At 42.1% G+C, this 17,853-nt stretch overlaps 1 protein-coding gene across 7 annotated transcripts; it reads right to left on the minus strand.

Annotated features, from left to right (window-relative positions):
- Positions 1 to 315: 315 nt before the first annotated feature.
- pum2 (pumilio RNA-binding family member 2) lies at positions 316 to 17,562 on the minus strand. Of its 7 annotated transcripts, none has more exons than XM_027284017.1 (23): positions 17,350 to 17,562; positions 15,374 to 15,737; positions 12,683 to 12,751; positions 11,938 to 12,043; positions 11,623 to 11,810; positions 11,340 to 11,512; positions 10,228 to 10,549; positions 10,039 to 10,132; positions 9,769 to 9,876; positions 9,523 to 9,668; positions 8,456 to 8,576; positions 8,132 to 8,272; positions 7,692 to 7,994; positions 7,375 to 7,602; positions 6,911 to 7,139; positions 6,679 to 6,808; positions 6,452 to 6,586; positions 6,196 to 6,333; positions 5,626 to 5,751; positions 5,250 to 5,321; positions 4,165 to 4,286; positions 3,601 to 3,793; positions 316 to 2,983 (listed from the first exon to the last, which is right to left on the minus strand). In XM_027284017.1, the coding sequence occupies exons 2-23, from the start codon at positions 15,722 to 15,724 to the stop codon at positions 2,852 to 2,854; spliced, it is 3,627 nt and encodes a 1,208-aa protein (XP_027139818.1). In that variant the 5' UTR covers positions 15,725 to 15,737; positions 17,350 to 17,562; the 3' UTR covers positions 316 to 2,851. The 7 variants fall into 7 exon arrangements, with proteins under 7 accessions (XP_027139818.1, XP_027139822.1, XP_027139817.1 ...); XM_027284021.1 differs by having other exon boundaries at positions 6,911 to 7,178; positions 11,623 to 11,714; positions 17,350 to 17,561; XM_027284016.1 differs by having other exon boundaries at positions 6,458 to 6,586; positions 6,911 to 7,178; positions 17,350 to 17,561.
- Between the last annotated feature and the right edge of the window lie 291 nt (positions 17,563 to 17,853).

Raw genomic sequence — 17,853 nt, forward strand, 5'->3', positions numbered from 1 at the left:
TAATTGTAGCATAAATACCGTTGTATTGTACAGTACTTAGTATATGCACTTTTACTTTTCACCCCAATCTACAATCATCTACAGTATTTCTATGCATGTCTTTTTTTGTATTTTTAGTTGCCAAAACCTTTGTAGTTTTTAAAGTGATCATCATAATTGTGTACTCTTTATAGGAGGAAATATGTTACTCAAATTCCAATATGCAGAGTGACCTTGATCCCATCTTGGAAACACATTTTCAGAAGCATTGTTAAAACCCTAAAAATCTAATGCACTAAAAACACCAAACACGAGGAAAAACCACAACAATTCTGGTCAAATGTTAGAAGAACAGTTTAATCATACATAGTCACAATTCTGCTTCCAAAAATGAGTTTGTTTTCTTCATCTAACATCTGGAAATGTACATAAGGCCACCTGAAAATGTACATGACTTTGACAGTGTGACAAAACTCATATGTTCATATTTATATAATTGACAATATTTTACATTGCTTTTGCTTACAAGGTAGTAGCTGTTCCAAAATACAGCACTCTTCTGTACAAAAATAATTCTTGTCATATCCTGTGAAGTTTCCATGGTAGCAGAGAGGACTAAATGCAGCCTCAGTTTTAGTACAGAGTGTTTTTTTTCTTTTTTTCTTTTAAACTGTCACACATCAGAAAGACTATCAACAGTGGATGTTACAGCTCCAGTACAAATAGAGGCTGGCCTTTCCCGTAGCGGATTTAAAAACAAAAACCATGCCAGATTGTGAAGCCATAAAGTTTTTTTTTTTCCTTTAAAATAACACTTGATCAAATAAAACTGTATACATTATATTCAAGGGGAAAGGAGTGATGAATATACACACATCAAAATGCACATTTTTGCCTTTTCTCCCCAAAAAAGTGTAAAAGACATCCCATTTACAGCATAAACGTTTACAAATGTACAACTGTACAGACGAAATAAAAGCATCACTACAAATTTAGAGCAAGGCCTGTCAAACACCACGACTAGACATTTTTTTTCTCAATTAAACTAATAATCTTACACTTATTAACTGCACATATACTACATGTAATCTACAATTATTCATATGAAGCAAAGAAGCCATCACTACGAGCATTACAGGTGAATTGTATAGCTTTCGATGGACCCACCAGCCTCCACCAATGCACTTGCATACCCACCAAATGAAAAGAAACTTTTAAAAAACAGAAACAGAACCATTAAAAAAAAAAAAAAAAAAAAAAAGGTTCTTTCAACTTATCCCACTAGCTCTAGTTCATTTCACCTCAGACGTCGAGCTGAGAGAAGCGCCACTTCACGACATTTTTTTTTTGGACTACTGACCTTCAGGCGGTGGGGGTCCCATCTTTGCTGCAAGCCCCCTACCCAAAAAAGCAACAATTTACTCATACATAAAGATGCTATACATCGCTAAACTACTTCTACGCAAGAGATGATTATTCAGTACATAAAGATACCGTTTTCTAGGGCAGTGTTCATCTCAAAACTACAAGACAGATAAAGATGTTACACAAAACATGATAAAGAAAAAAAATTATAAATTCATTCCAAGGATTAAAACCTGTCACAGCATGCCAACACATAGCCCGCTCCCACCCCACTATCCCCACAAAAAGTCCCCCCCAAACTACGGTCATGTCATGTTAAGATTATACCAGGTTACACTCCCGCTGTACAACCAAACCTCATGCTCTGCATCTATAAGTTAAATGGTAGCTTTTGTTTTTTTTTTTTAATAACTTGCATAAACCCCGAGTTATCACCTGGATGAGGAAAAGACGGCTCGTAAAAAAAAAAAATATATATAAATTAAAAAAAAAGATAAAGGGGGCTCAGTGGATGCAGCAGCTCAAGTTGGTCAGTCTGTAATATTTAGTACCGAAACATCATGTAGACTACAAGCTGCTGGCGTAAACACATGTCCCCTTCTCCTCCCCCTACACCCACTTATCCTAGAAAAGGAGGCAAGGAAAAAAAAAAAAAAAAGCCATCGCTGGGAAAAAACAAAACAAAAACACTACCCTTAGACTGAAGCACCAATCCCCAAAGCCAAGCCTGCAAACCGGTCTTGAAGACCTCTGGGTGACTGTGGCACGTGACACATAGTATCCACCTGTGGACGGAGGGGTTTATAATCCATCCACACTATGTAGTGCTATTTGAAAACTAATCCATCAGCTGCTTTGGCATGGGAAAACACTTTTACTGTGCATGGGATAATATACAAATATAATATTCAATTGCCTAGACTTCATTAGAACAGCTGACAGAGTAAGTCTGGTTACAAAAACAAATGGAATTGGTTTGTTTTTAAAGGATCACTCAGTTTAGCCTTATAAAATCACTTGCTGGTGTTAATTGTAGGAATCGTAAATTTCAGCAAATGTGTATTAAGTGTTTTTTTTTTCTACAGAGAATTTACAAGGTAAAAAACTAAATGTACAAGATAATATGAAAACCAGTCAAATACATCAATTACATCATTAACAATGGGCTTGTGCTTAACCCAGGGAGAAAAAAAAAAAAAAAAATGTATCGGCCTGCTGACTGTGCGTCCCCCGGGGGTGGGGCCACATTTGGGACCTGCACCAGGGCAGAGTGGCAGGGGTCAGTTGTCACAGCGTTCTTAGGTGAAGTTGACTTGTCTTTTCTTTTTCTCTCTTTTTTGGTAATCCCCCCCCTCTAAAAAAAAAAAAAAAAAAAAAAAAAGGGACGACAGGGTGTCAAAGACTAACCCCTATGGCTAAGGAGCGTCTCTCACAGAACAAGGGGGGGGGAGGTTTGGGGTTCCTACTGCTCCAACTTCTGAGGACCCAGGATGTCGACGTGACTTGACTACATGAGGCCGTTCGTGGGGCCCCCGATTGGACCTAGTTCAGATCCGCTCTTCATGTAGTACTTTTCTAGCTTGGCCAGAATGTGCTTCCCGTAGGTGTACTTGCGTAAAGTGGCAATGTGAGGCCGAATCTGAAGAAGGGAGAGACTTCAGTTAGTAAACTCAGAGTAGAGCTGAAATTATTAAGTCAAGTGACAATATAGAGTTTTTTAAATAATGTGATTTACATCATATTTTTAGTTTTTGGACTAAATAACTAGTCCAATAACTAATTAATAACGACTGTAAGCGAAGCCTGTCGAACACCATGACTTAAAACTGAACTGGCAGAATAAATCAATCATAAAATGGATTAGTGAATGTGTTAGTGTCAAAATCAATGTGGTTTAGTCTTAAAATGTCACATACCACACAGAAGAGAAGCAAGAAAAGCTAAATATAAACAACATTTCCATGTTTAATACTCATTTCACGTAGTAGAGTTACAAAGTAAGTAATAGTAAATATTGTTTTGACATCTGGCATAAAGTGTATTTACCTCATAGCACTTACAAGCTGATTAAAAGGTCTTATCACAAGATTGAGACAGTTTTCTGATGGTGTTTGCGGTTAAAGAGGTAGTATTTAATCATTGGTACACTGTAGTCAAATTGATATGAATTCAATGGGGCAAAGATCTCAAACTATTTTGCATCTAAGACCACATGTTTCAGATCTGCATGACATCCGAATGTAGCTGTGTACGAACCTTGTGCATGATGATTTTGCGCTGAGCAGGTTCTGCCATGTCAATCATTCTTTGGACAACGTAGTTGGCGTACTGGTCCTTCATCATGGTGTAGAGGGCGCTGTGGGGTCCGTCTTTCTGGCAGCACACTTCATCTATCAGCAGAGCTCTCTCTGCACGCGAAGAGTGGATCACACACTTCTCCACGACGTTACTGGAGGAACGAAACGCGCACAAATTCATGACTGAGCTGAAGGGGTTCCAGCATTGGTCAGACAAAGTGGATGCTTTTTATTCCTCCATTGGGAAGGCTGAATGTATGAATGAAGAGGCACTACTTTTCCTCAAGTGTGCCCTTACAGGCAGCACTTTGGATGAAGCATGACTGTAGGCGGCCTGACTAACCATAAGGGGGGAAAGGGAGAACTCCATAAATCAAAACAGATCTAATGGACTGTGTGAGCCACATTTGTGTAAGCAGTAAATAAATGTACTTTTATGAAATAACTGACGATATATGAACACTCAATCACTGTCAGACAGACCTCACTAAAGTCTTTGACTCTGCCGCTAAATAAATCTTACCTTGCAAATTTGTGTTGGCTCAGGACAAGAACCTTTCCGCGAACCTCTGCGACTATCTTGCTCTTATCTTCTGGTCTGCCGTGCTCCAAAACATGCTGAATGACGTAGTTACCGTACTGATCCTGCAGGAGGCAGTGGAGGCGTGAGCTCGAGATAATCAGCCATTTCAATAGTCACATTTAAAAAAAGCAAAACAAACAAAAAAAGGATCCGTGCGACACCTTTTACTCTGATACTCATGCACTACGTTTCACCACTGGACTTAATTGGTGTGAGATAATCATGCAGCTCTACAATGATAGGTAGACGGATGAGTGACACCCCCCATTTGTAATCTTAAACCCTTACGTCATCACTGCGGAAGGTCAGACAAAAGAGATGCTGCTGGTTTGAAGCGTTGCTGACCAGGCAACACAACCAATAGCATCTTTGCCCCTTCAGAAATGGGTGATAGACAGTTATGGGTGTGATTTTTTTTAGTTGTGACAAGATGGAGACAATAACTCACCTGACCAAGCAACAAATAACACCACTCTGATTTAATCTTTGTTAAAGTAGTAATTTGTTGGGTAGGTAATCTGATCTCCACCTTTTGAATTTGAAAGTATTTGCCTCCAAATCCATTCCCTGTCAATCTGTTTTAAACAAGAACCTGCGTCGTTTTGCGCTTGGACTTGACTTGAAGTCAAGTCCTCAAGGTGAAGTTACAAGTGATTTAAGCACTACTCGTGAACACTTTAGTCATCCAAAAAGAGATTCAAACTCTTATCAAAATAATTACAGTGAAACTAAGAGGAAATCAGAAAACCAGATTGATCAGGAGACGCTGGAGGCAAAAGAGAGGGATCATCAGACAGCAGGGTAAGCATGTGTCTTGTGAATCCTCTGCCATAAAGCGAGAGGGGGGAAAAGGTGAGAAAAAAGGCGGCTCAGTGGGTTAGGAGAAGACCTGTAAAAGTCGGGAGTTGGAGAACTAACTAAAATGTTAAATTAGATTCTTTACGAAAAGAAAAGAAAAAAAAAAGAAAAGGGAAAGAGGAAGGGAGCACGGGGACATCCGCGAGAGAGAGGCAAATTGCTCTGACCTTGAACAGTGCATCACGGGACACTGTATAATATGTTTTGGGTGTCATCTCCAATGATACGCCTTGATATTTCTAGATGGAATAAGTGAGGGGGGCAGGGTGGATGTTTAAATAAATCACATACGTCAGATGTAATGACAGCTAAAAAGTATAAATACATTCATCCTTACACTTTACACTTAGCAGACCACAACTACATAGAAACAATGACAAGGCTGAAAATATGAAATGCTTTAACATGAAGGAGACATGCAAATACACGAGACAAGCACACATCTCGACAACCATCAGTCACAGCTAGCAAACATTAAAAAAACGCCTGCAAACAATGTTTGTGTCTAAGAACTGAGACAGGACTGGAGACAGATGTGCTCACCTGGCCCAGCTGTTCAGAGTGCTGATGCAGCTCTTCCAGGATGGGCAGAGTCTGCTCCTGGGTGCAGTGCTCCAAAATCCTCTGAATAACTCTGCAGCCATAGGGGTGTGTGGAAAGCACAAACACCTGGGAAAGAAAGCAGATCAATAAACAGATAGTTTCACAAAACATAAAGCCTAACTCCTCTGCAGGCTGTCTCTTTGTATCGATGGTGCTGTGGAATGAGCATTTAAGGAGAATCTTAAGTAGTTTTCTTACAGTTAGCAATTTTGTTTGTTGCCTTTACAACGCAGTGTTGTGATTAACTGGGTTGCTGCGCTATTTGGCCTTTTAATATTTTGACTCTCTTTGCTATAGTCACATCGTGTTTCACTGGTGTCTAATCTGTTTCCGTGGCATATTACATTCTTGCGTTTACATAAAACAAGGCCGTTGGTCAAAGCAAATAAGGGACGTTCGGATTCATGAACAGGTGTTTTAAAACATGTGATACATCGCCACCAGCTCAAAATGTAGATTAGAAATGGGAAAGACTGGCAGCTGAGCCGTAGCCTATATTAATAAACCCACCTGTCCCTGGAAGGCATCAATAATGAACTGTAGGGCCTGGGGCTGGACACACTCAATACACTTCTGCACCACATGGTTGCCATTCTGGTCCTTGACACACTTCAACACATGGCCATCCAGCTCACGGACAATGTCGCTCTGAAGTAAAGAAATTAAAGAAGAAAATTGTCACAAATGCCTCTGTGTCAAATTGAAGGTTTTAATAACAAAACAAAACTCAATAAAATGAAAAAAAGAGAAGTGAAATCTCACTTACAATTACCTGCTGGTCTGAGGAAATGGACTCCAGGGCTTTCTGAATGACCCTGCAACCATACATCTGCAAAGCCAGGGGAAGCACGTGTCCACGGATACGTGTTGCCAAAGCCAGCTTCTGGTCTGCACTTCCAAACTGCACAACACAAACTCATCGTCATAATCTTTGTCTCTGCCTTACTTAAACAAAAATGCCACTTAGGTAAAAATTTTTAAAACACTCCCAACCTCAAAGAACTTTTGGATGACATAATTCCCAAATACATCAGTCATCAGTTGGTATGCTGCTTGGAGGATCTCTCCAAACACCATCTGCCTCTCAGCAGGAGTGGCCCTCTCGAGCTTCTGCTGTATGAATCTGGACAGACGAGATTCAGATTTTGTTACACTAGCACAACGTACTCGCTGCGTTAAGGTTTACAGTTATAAAAAAGGCATTGTAATCAGACATCTTAGTTACCTGGACCCATGCTGGTCTTGGGAGAACTCCACCATGTGTCCCGGCAAGTCACGGAGTTGGAGGTTTGGGAAGCGATTGTTCCTGAAGTCTTCCAGTAGGCGGCTGCGTCCAGACGGCATGACATCAGAGCGGCTGTAGCGAGGCCGAGACGGAGGGAACAGCTGGCTGCTGGAATTGAAGAGACTGGATGTCCCGCCGGCGCTCCGGTACTTGGCCTCAGCTCCAGGCGCTGCAGAAATGTAACGCCCACTGCCATTTGTCAAGCCACCTAGAATTACAGAATAACCGATAGTGCTGTAGTGGTGGCGGCGGCGGCTGACTGTAATCTGTATGTATACCAGTGTAGGCCCAGGATGCAAGACGTGTTTTAGAAAAATAGTAAAAATCAAGTATAAAATGTAATGTATGTTTTAATCTCCGAGACCCTAAAATGAAGTAAATATTAAAGTAAATATTCGCCATACCTAGGTGAATGCTGGAAGAGGATCCATGAGAGGAGGGCAGAGAAGGTGGAGGAGTGAGTGGAGAGTGTCCAGGTGTGAGGCCAATAGGACTGGGTGAAGAGGAGTATCCCAAGCTGTTGTAAAAGGGCTGCCCGATGGGAGTTAAACTGCTTCCACCGCGTTTGTATATGTCAGAACTTGCCAACAGGGAGTCCCTGCGAGCAACACTGCTACTGGTAGAGCTGGATACTGTAAGAAAAAAACAGAAACAACCCAGAGTAAGAATACAGACTCCTAAAAATAAATCACTCAAATCCTTGTGAAGCTGAGTCACTGACCTGAAGAGCCAAAGCCTCCCAGAGCAGAACCCAGACCAACACCAAGGGAGCCGCCAGTACTGCTGAAGCCCAGGGAGGAGCTTGGTGGTGGCGCAGCTGAGGTGTGTGAGAACAGGGAGCTGCTCTGAGACGTGTTGGGGACTGATCCAGAGCCGTAGAATGAACTGGAGGGCAGGCCGCTGCTGGGAGGGGGAGCCTGCTGCTGCTGCGGCTGGGGTTGAGGTTGAGGCATGGAGCGGTACAGCCCGTTGGCTGGAGGACCAGACATGTTGTTACCGGAGCCAGATGCTGATACGGCAGCTGCTGGTGGAAGGAGAGAGGAGAAGGTGTGAGGTGTGAAAGGAGAGCTGAGGTTAGAATGTGTGGTACTAATTAAAAAATGAACAGGGAGAAGTGGATCCACATATTGGAAATTATATGGACAAGTGGAGTGCACTTACCAGCTTGTGCTGCTGCAGGGTTAATGAGGAGAGGGGTCTGGACTAGACGAACTGGCCCACCTAGACCAGTTCGGGCACCTGGGCCCATCACGAGGGCCCCAGTCTGGTCGTAATAGGCTGCAGGGGCCAACACCTGATAACCTAATAACCAAAGGAAATGGAGTCAGCAATCATAGATTAGTTCATTAAAAAAACAAATCAAAAAGTGACTCAAAAAGCGTCATAACTAAATCTGTTACATTACTAGGATCAGTTAAAATGACAACATCAAGCAGTGAAGCTGTCTGACTGTACAACCACCACATATAGTTCAAAGACACTAACCAGACATTCCTGCGTACGCCAATGCGGGGTTTGCGGCAGCTGCTGCAGCTAGAGATTCCTGCTGGCTCTGTTGGCCTTGTCCAGGTGTAAGAGGTCGCTGGTTGGATCCTGTGCGCATCACCTGGAGAAGGCATGGTAAAGATATTCTGTAATTAAAGTACCTGAAAACTTTCAAATCTAAAAATTATTTTTACAGTTAATGAACTCAGATGATTCAGCTTCATGAGGACTGTTTATCACAAATTGACTCAAACTGATTGGGTGTGGCTCAGTTGGGAAAAGGTGACGTCACTCTGATAAAATAAAGAGTTCAGAAAGATTCATGGAGGACCAGACTGATCATAGCAAAAAGCTGAATAAGAGCAGAGACATATGAAGGTTTTGTGAGTCTTTGAGACTTCCAATCAATCATAATTTGTATTTTCTATTATGTAGATGAACAGGTTCTACATATACATGATAGAACAGATCAAGATGAAGTACAATACTCATAAAACGCACGACTGGTTTATACATTTAGATTTAGTTTGTACAGCATCTTCAATATATGACAAGTTTACCAGTAAATCCAGGTGAACTGAGGTCAGACATTTAAACCTGAAAGAGCCTGATTTTACTTAAGTTGCCATGTGCATTCATCCCCCCCGACCAGCCTAGTCAGGATAGTTTCCTGGCTTACCTTTACCTTTGGTTTAACCGGTGTTATAACAACTAACTCTGATTCTAACACTGTTCTGCCTGAATTAAACGTTGCACTGTGAGTCAATTTTTAGTGTCAAATGAATCACATTTGACATGGACTACGCATGTGCACCTAAAACTGAGCAGGACAAAATGTCAGTCAGGAATTTAACAGTGCCGTTGCTTGTTAATATGTTATATTACACTAATATGTGCAATATAGCGCCGCAGTTTTATCGTCACATGGAAGTTTTCTTCACTGTGAAATGATATAATCAGTCTGCCCATATAAGCTCTCCAAACTGTGCTAAAAAAAAAGTTTAATCCTGCTGAAACTTGTTAGGCTCATTCAAGGCACCTCTCAGATCAAGTACAACACTTCCTACCTGTGGCTGGCCTGGCCCTGGTCCCTGATTGGATGCTTGTTGATTAGCTGAGTGATTGGCAGTCGATGCAGCCTGTTGCTGGAAAAGATTGGCCGGGTACACACCCCAAGGAACGCCATAGTACTGTGGGGGAACCACTGTGGGGCCTGAAGAAAGAAACATTTTGATGTCACATGCACGTCTTATTCAACTGATCGATGTAGTTTCTGAAGAACAGAAAAGGACGTGGATGCACGATGTGCTCACCTGCAAGCGTGGCTGCTGCTGCCAGCCCAGCGGCAGTGTAGGGATCGGTTCCAGGGGGGCCAGCATTAATGATGTAAGGGTTTGGCACAAACGCAGGAGCAAGGCCAGCTAGGTAATACGAGTAACAGGCATGTAATTCATATCAAAATCTCATTGAAATGACTGTGCAACAGATCACTAGACAACTCGAGATAAAAAAAAAAAGTAGTGTGACTTTGTTAAACGACACACTGTACTACACACTGGGTAAGACAAACAAGCCTGGCTTACCGAGATGCTGCTGCTGGGCTGCAGCCAGGGCATATTGTTGTTGCTGAGCTGCAGTGAGCTGCTGAACAGTCAGGGGATTAGATCTCTGGAACAACTGGAAAAACAAACAAACAAAGGATCACAACCTGTTGAGCAAACTTACAGTGAGAGCTCTTGATGAATAGGTTTTGTTTTTTCAAAAAAAGTCACCTGCTGCTGAGAGTTATAGTCAAACAGTCCAACTGGAGTCCCTGAGGAGTCCACCTGAATCTGGTTCCCCGCATAGTCGAACTGGAGGGACTCTACACCGGCTTGCTGCTCCATGCCCATGTTCTGCGCCTCCTGGTTCTGGAAGTCCTCAGTGGGTGCCTTGTTCTGGGCAGGGTTGTGTTGTTGGAGGGCATGGGGGTGGTGTTGGTGTTGGTGCTGGTGCGGGTGCTGGTGCTGTCCCATCATCTCCAAACCTGTCTGACTGGGACCCATCCGCTCCACAGCTTCAGTGGGGGAAGCTTGACGACTTCCAGGGGTTGGACTGGGAAAGCAAAGAATTAACGAAATGATGTTATTATAAAATAATAAAAAGCACCTAACGTTTAGCTGACACTCTTATCCAAAGCGACAAGAAGAAAAACTATCAAGGTACAGTGCCACGAAGTACTGTGACAGTTGTAGAAGGGGATAGATTTATCATGTCCAGTTGTTGCTAGTGTTGGAGAGGAGGGCCCCTGATCTGGTAGGACGTTTCACAAATGGGAAACAACAGATGAGAAAAGTTTGGATCGAGTGTACGGGTGGCAGAGCCAGGCGTTGTTCACCGGAGGTAACATGTGCCATTATTAGAGATTTGAATTTAATGCAGGCTGCTGGCTACAGGTGCTACATGAGCCGTGGCGTCCCCCTTTGGGTTAATAGACCAGGCCTGCAGCTGCATTCCAGATCACCTGAAAGGGTTTCACTGTGCAGGCTGAGAGGCCCATCAGGAGAGCGTTACAGTAATCGAGCTGCTAGATGACCACAGCCTGTATCAGCAGGAGGGTTGCATGTTAGGTCAGGTAAGGCCTGATTTCCAACTTCAGACAGAAGTAAACCTAGCAATGTCAATGAGCCTATGCACTTATTTTCACTGATGTGTTTACATCGCAGCGCTCAGATTTCCAGAAACAGTTGAGGAGTTTCAAAACAACCGGTTAAATTTGGTTTGGGGCATTCTGAAATGGGGGGATTAATCGAAACGATGGCTGGAGAAGATGGTTACAAAAAAGTTACAGCTCTTTGTCGGTTAAGCGTCAAACAAAAGGTTCACTTTTAAAAAGAAAACCTACTTGAAGTCTTTGCAATCTCTGTCCATGCCGTTTAGTAGACCTCTTCCATTGGCTTTAGTGGGATCACTCTCCTCTCCCACCTTCATCTCTGGGCTCTTGTCCTCTTCGAAAGGGGACACTTTCTCTTGGGCATCATTCTTCTCTCTCCCATCTTGGTCAACGTCTGCTCCACCCTGCATTCATAAAACAATCAGATAAGACGTGGTGCCACACCTAAATAGGTGTTAAATTAACAAGAGGAGAAGCCCCTGAGGATTAGAGGTGAGATAGGCGCTTGACTTACATAGCCACCATTCCTGTAGCGTCCATCCATCTTGTCACCGGGAGAGGAGCTCAGGACGTACTCCACCATGCTCACCCCCAGGCCTCCACCTTCTGAGCGAGGTGAAAGCACAGAATTGGCATCACCATTCCCATGGAAACTCTGGCCTGGTCGCCGCTGCACCATGATTGGCTGAGACACTGAATGATCTGAATGAAAAGCTGTGATCAAATATCTAAACAGTTGCACACAAAAGCTCGGTAAAAACCCTATCTATCTCGAGGAAAGAAAAGCTGCGTGAAAATACAATACGCAAAAGATATAGAAGCCACTCACGAGATGATCCCCATGCATTGTCCCTCCACTCCTCGCCAAGAAGCATCCCTTTCCTTCCATCCTTGGCCAGCTCATCAGAATCCCAGAGCTTTTTTGCTGGCAGAAGCTTTAAAAATAAATTTCAGATATTTTCTAAGCATCTGCAGGATCACCGCATGTCTATGCAATATTTGAAATATGCTGCACCTCATTTAAAATTTGATGTATGGTGGTTAGTTTACATTCTCAAGTTTTTAGTCAAGATTTTACTGTAGTCTTGCTTAGCTAAACATTTTCTCACTCCACCAAAAGTCTATCCAAGTAAGAACACTTATCCCTGTAGACTTAAGGAGGCTGTAGAGATTGTAGTTTGCTCCGTGACAGAGAACACTTTATTGCTTTTTTATCCTTCGTGACTGCAACTACTGCGTTGCAGAGTTAAGAGTTTATTTTTAAAAAGCACTCACCCCTGCACTGTAATCCACTTCTCTGCTGCCCATATGTATGCTCAAATGCAAAACATGGCTGTATCTACTACTTCCATCCCAATCCTAACACACAACACTGTCAAGCTTGTAAGCTTGAATTGGTTTGCACTTGTCTCTGCTGCTGGTCTCTTAGCTAAATGATAAGGAGCACACTACAGATGTCTCAAGGCTATCTTACAAGCCTAGAAAGGATGTGTTTCATAAAAGGTACAACATAAAAGAGGGAGAAGAGGACAGCAGTTACAGGCAAAAAACAAACAAACAAAAAAAACCCTTACCTCTCCCATGCCCCTTGACTCCAAAGCAAGAGCTTGGAAGTCATAGTTCATTTCATCCACAGCACGGACCTGAAGCAAAGGAAAGCAAAACCGGACTGTAAACAAAAAAGCTAAAAAACACTTCGGTTAATTACAGCGGAGAACAAACTCAGAGTTCTTGGTTCTTTGGAAAAAATTAATTTAACGCAATAATATAGCCAATTACTACATTATTTCTAGATATTTTAAGAGCACCTCCTCCTCCCACAGTCAACAAAAAATAAAAACAAATTGTCTCCATACAGAAACTTGACGACACACGCCAGAAAAGCTTCTGCTGCATTAGTTATGCAATCAGTAAAGTACAGCTGTCAAGAATGATTTTAAAAACACAAAAGATCAATCATAGGCTGCACTACAGTAGTGCTGCACCCAATTTCTCTTCTCTCTCTTCACACACACACCAACTATTTAACTGATTTTGGTGAAACTGGATCATATTTTAATGAGAAAATGTTTTCTGTAAACGGCTGTGAATTATAGCTGCTGTTAGCGCAGTTTGTGCTCAGAGTGTTAGTGTTCCTCCTGTAGCAGGAAAAAGGTTTTCAGCCCGAGGGTGTGGACAAAGGCTGGTGGGGAGCATAGCTGGTGTTATGCCAGAACCAGAGCTGGGCAATAACTGGGGTTGGATGTTGACAGATGTTGCCGCCACACAAGCCTGTGGCGATTGCAACTTGATAAAATAAAAAGCTGAGAGACAGATGCTGAGCTGGGCTTCTTGCTGTTGGACTAGTAAGTAATATTAATGTTGCACTTGTTTGATGATTGGCTGTTAGCAAAGTTGTCAACTAGCTGGTTTTAATCACTATATATTTCCATGCAGTGTTGCTTTAGGGAAAGAAAGGCAAACACAAAACCTGAATAGGATCTACTATAAAAAAAAAATAAAACAAACAAAACACCACAACAAGAAAAACAGAGGCCTGAAGATAGCAGCCTTCTTTTCATCAGCCTGAGTGACAACTTCATGCCTAATCTACTGTACGTAAACATAGACCCTGTTGAACAAATAGTCTCAGACATGCAGGGGAAAAGGGGGAACCAAGATAAAAACTGAAGAGGGACTTTTGTACACTGCGACAGAGATTAAAAGGCCACATGTCGCCGCAACTCAATAAACAGAAGGCTGGCCCTGCAAGGACATTAAAAATGCACAATTTGCACAAATCCTTGTACAGAATTTCTATGCTGATTTATACGGTCATTAGCCTTTCCGACAACATTATTCCAAGTCTAGACCGTGGTGCATTCGCCCAGCAACTCTTTCTAAATTATAATGTTCTACAAAGTCCTTTGTACTCCCATGAGCCCGAGGCATGCAGGTTAGGTGAGGTGGGTGTGTTGCTACAGGTGCCAGTAAGATCAGATCTAATCCAGGAAGTGCAGCTTGAGTAACAAAAGCCACAAGTCTGACAAGGGACAAAACACCGCACAGCAGTTTAATACAGTAAGACAGGATGTTTACAAGTCTGACCATCCATCATGGTGTAGGTCACACTCCTGCTGTGCCAACACAGTAGCCAAAGCAGCGGTCTCACACTTTTACCCTGTGCAAATGAAATGGGTACACTTTTTTGTGTGTGTGTGACAAACTAGTGATCTGTCCAGAGTGTACGCCACTTCTGGGATAAACAAACACGGAGAGCGGAGGGACTTCAAGTGGTTCGCCATGATGGAAGTTTTTAAATTTTACCTTCGAGTGAGGCGGCTTAACAAAGGCACCCTAGACAGAAAGTCTTTCTGACACTCGGACACTCTTTATCAGTCCAGGCAAGTTCAAATTAATTACTGGCATAAACAAATTAAAAAGCACCCACCAACTCAGGTGTAACAACTATTTCCAATGTCTCTGTTCTGTTTTCTGATTTATCTAGTATCTTGTTACGATTACAGGCTTTAAATTATTTCAGCAGTTCGTTGCTGCTTTTTCTCTGCTGTGTCCTCTCAGCAACAAACATTGGTGTAATTTCTATTCAGTCACAGTAGTACAACCACTGCGCATTAAGGAGGACGGGGGGGGAAAGAAAATCCTTAGATGAGGAACATTTGTCTCGCTGCCTCAGTCTGTTTACTTTGTTGTAAACATTGTACTCTCATCGAAAACTGGATTGCAAAAAAATGCTAATGCAGAGAACTGCTTGCCAAACCTATGTTTTCTACAACACACATTATAAAGTAAAGTCCTTGCTGCGCCATGCAGCAGCAGCTCTAATCGTTTGCCTGAACTTCAATAAAAACATGCCAAAAGAAAACGGTTATTTATAAATTGATTCGTCGCAGATTAATTGGGCATGTGAAATACATGATCTATTGCAACCGATGACTAACAGGGCTCTTGTTGTTTGGGCTACGCATTGCATCACACGTCCAAACACAAACTCTCAGACTGCAGACTGTGTCCAGTGGAGAGTCCTGAATTTAACTTTTAGATTTTCTTCATTTGTGTTGCTTTCTTAGGGTTGACATATCTTAAACATATGTCTGATGGGCACTTTTCTGGATGAATAGTATATAGGAAGCACAAATAATAAAAGTGTGTGTGGTATAAGTGAAACTGACAACTCCTTTGCCACCCTTCAAGTACAATACATAATCAAAATACAACAGGTTTAATTAGTGATACAATATTCATGACACTTGTGTAAGCTTTACCTGATCAACATGATTGGCATCTCCAGTTGGCCAACGATGCTTGCTGGGCGTGCAACCACTAGGCTGCTCTCCAGGCTGCCGCTGAAAGAAGTATCCAACTGTGGCATCATCCTGAGATCGACCGCTCAGCGGAGGCTGCGGGGTACCTGGGGTGGGGTTAACAACCCTGTCCATGCCCTGTAAATGTGGAACTCCAGGAGCCTGTCCTGCCGCCCCAACTGTGGTCAGGGGAACTCCACCGTGAACTCTGACACCTCCGGTCTCAGGAGCACCATTTGCATGCAGCATCCCACCTCTTGTCTCCTGCCAGGCCACGTCATTCATACCTAGGATGCTGCATGGAACGCTCATTCCACGGGAAAGCCTAAAACAAAAAAGCGTAGACAAAGTCAAGTCATTTAAAGTTGACCTGTGTTGAGTTTAGAAACAAATGAGCATTATGTTAACATGAATATGTAATCTTGTTAAGAGTGCATGGCCCTTTAGTGCAATTTTGCATAATTACATATAACTGACTCAGTGGAGACAGATAACTCAGATATATAAAGTCAATGTAGCACCTATTATAACATGACAGGTTACTGTACCTGCTTTTTTTGATATACCTCACTGTGTATACTGTAAATACTGTCCATACATATAATCCTGTTTACATTACACTGTGCCATATTGCCACACGGGTGCCTTTTAGCTTCTATATATTTTTTTACTTTTACTTATTTTATATGTCATGTTTATGCTGTTTGCACAGGACATACTCTGTATGTCTTATACATGTAGCAGCATTGACAATAAAGTTGACTAATGTAACACAAGCCTGAAGTTACAGCATGTGGCCTTCATCGCTTTAACTCTGAGCCTTGAGACAAACCAACTTTTTTGGGGAGGAAAAACGATGCAGCCAAAAGAAAAAGAAAAACATGAATAACTTAAATTTTCTTCGCTGGGATGTGGCTAATTTCATGTCATGGTGGAAGATTGCAACATTACTTAATGCTGCTGACCTGAATCTTTTTTTCTTTTCTTTCCCCTCCTCTCTAATTGAATTGCTTGTTTAACACTGGAACATTAACATCAAACAGAAAGTCTAATTTAGTTGTGAGGAACAAGACAAGAATAAAAAAAAACAACAAGCGACCGACTGATGTTTTGTGGTAGCAGGAATGCTAAGTGTTAGCAGCTAACGCAGCGCTAACACGTTACTAATAATAATTATTTAAAAAAAAAACACAACAATATATCACATGACATTACTGATTATTTCAGCCACGGTGCAAAGCGTCGCTGGCTATCAAAAAAAAGCAACTAGCTGCCCGACATTACTGATCATTGTTGGCAAAAACCCGACGTGCAGAGCTAACAGCTAACCTAGCCTAGCTGCTAATTAGCGAGCTAACTTAGCGGCTTTCACTGCATGTGGTGGGTTTTTCCCCACTGGTTCACGGCTAGAAGTGCACACCCCTTGTTGCACATTATTTTTAGGGATTAAATTATTCAAATGGCACCAGCGGGGAATCGTCTTATGTGTCGTGTTAACTAATAATTACAAACACCGAGAGTGAGCATTAGTTTAGCCGCTTTAGCTCCAAAAGCTAACCGCAACCGGGCCCTGCTCTGTTTGTTATTGCTGTAGACATCCAAGTTGAATTCATATGTTTTTTTTAAACCACTGTAAGCTACATAAAAGTGTAAAAACTCCTTAACATTGTTCTGTTGTGCAACAAAGACAAAATAAAAACGCTCAAACGTAACGGGAGGTAGCGAGCAGAGCGCTAATTGCCAAGTTAGTGTGAAGCTAAAACATCAACCAACAACATGGCCCCCCTTCAAGTCCCAAACAGAGGGGCCTTAACCGCTAAACAAAAGGGGAAATACACACACACACACAAAAAAACACCCAGACCTGTTTTATTTTAAACAAAGCTTTTTTTTTTTTTTTAGCTCTCGATGTGAACAAATAAGGAGCAGATACTCACGCGTTGTCGTGTCGAGAGAGGGTCTATGCTTGTTGCACGCCGTCAACCCAATTTCTATATTGTTTTGTTTCCTTGGAGAGAGAGCGGTGATTTAGCAAGCCTTGATAGTCAGTGGAGCTCAGAGTTTGCCTACGCTAGTGCCCCCTCCCTGTAAATAGCGTGAACTACGTAGACATGCGTATAACAATGTCAATCTCCCCCCCTACACACACACACACTCTCTACACCAATGTACCTTTTGTACACAGATCAGCTCCAAGGTGCGCTTTGTAAGTAAGCGGCAATATCTTAGAAATAAAGACGATTAACCGTCCTCACTTTGATGCTGGGTATCATATTAAATATGCCTGTGAGTTTGAGTGAATTTATTTTTTATTATAAGAGACTATATAATAAGAAACATGTGAGAAAAGCCACAAAAAGAGCCGCCTTTAAAGGATAATTACACAAATGAATTAAAAAATTTTTTTTGTCGCGTAATGCATCATCATGCAGGCCGCTTTT

This window comes from Larimichthys crocea, chromosome XI (assembly GCF_000972845.2).
Source record: "Larimichthys crocea isolate SSNF chromosome XI, L_crocea_2.0, whole genome shotgun sequence".
In the NCBI taxonomy this organism is placed as follows: Eukaryota; Metazoa; Chordata; class Actinopteri; family Sciaenidae; genus Larimichthys; species Larimichthys crocea.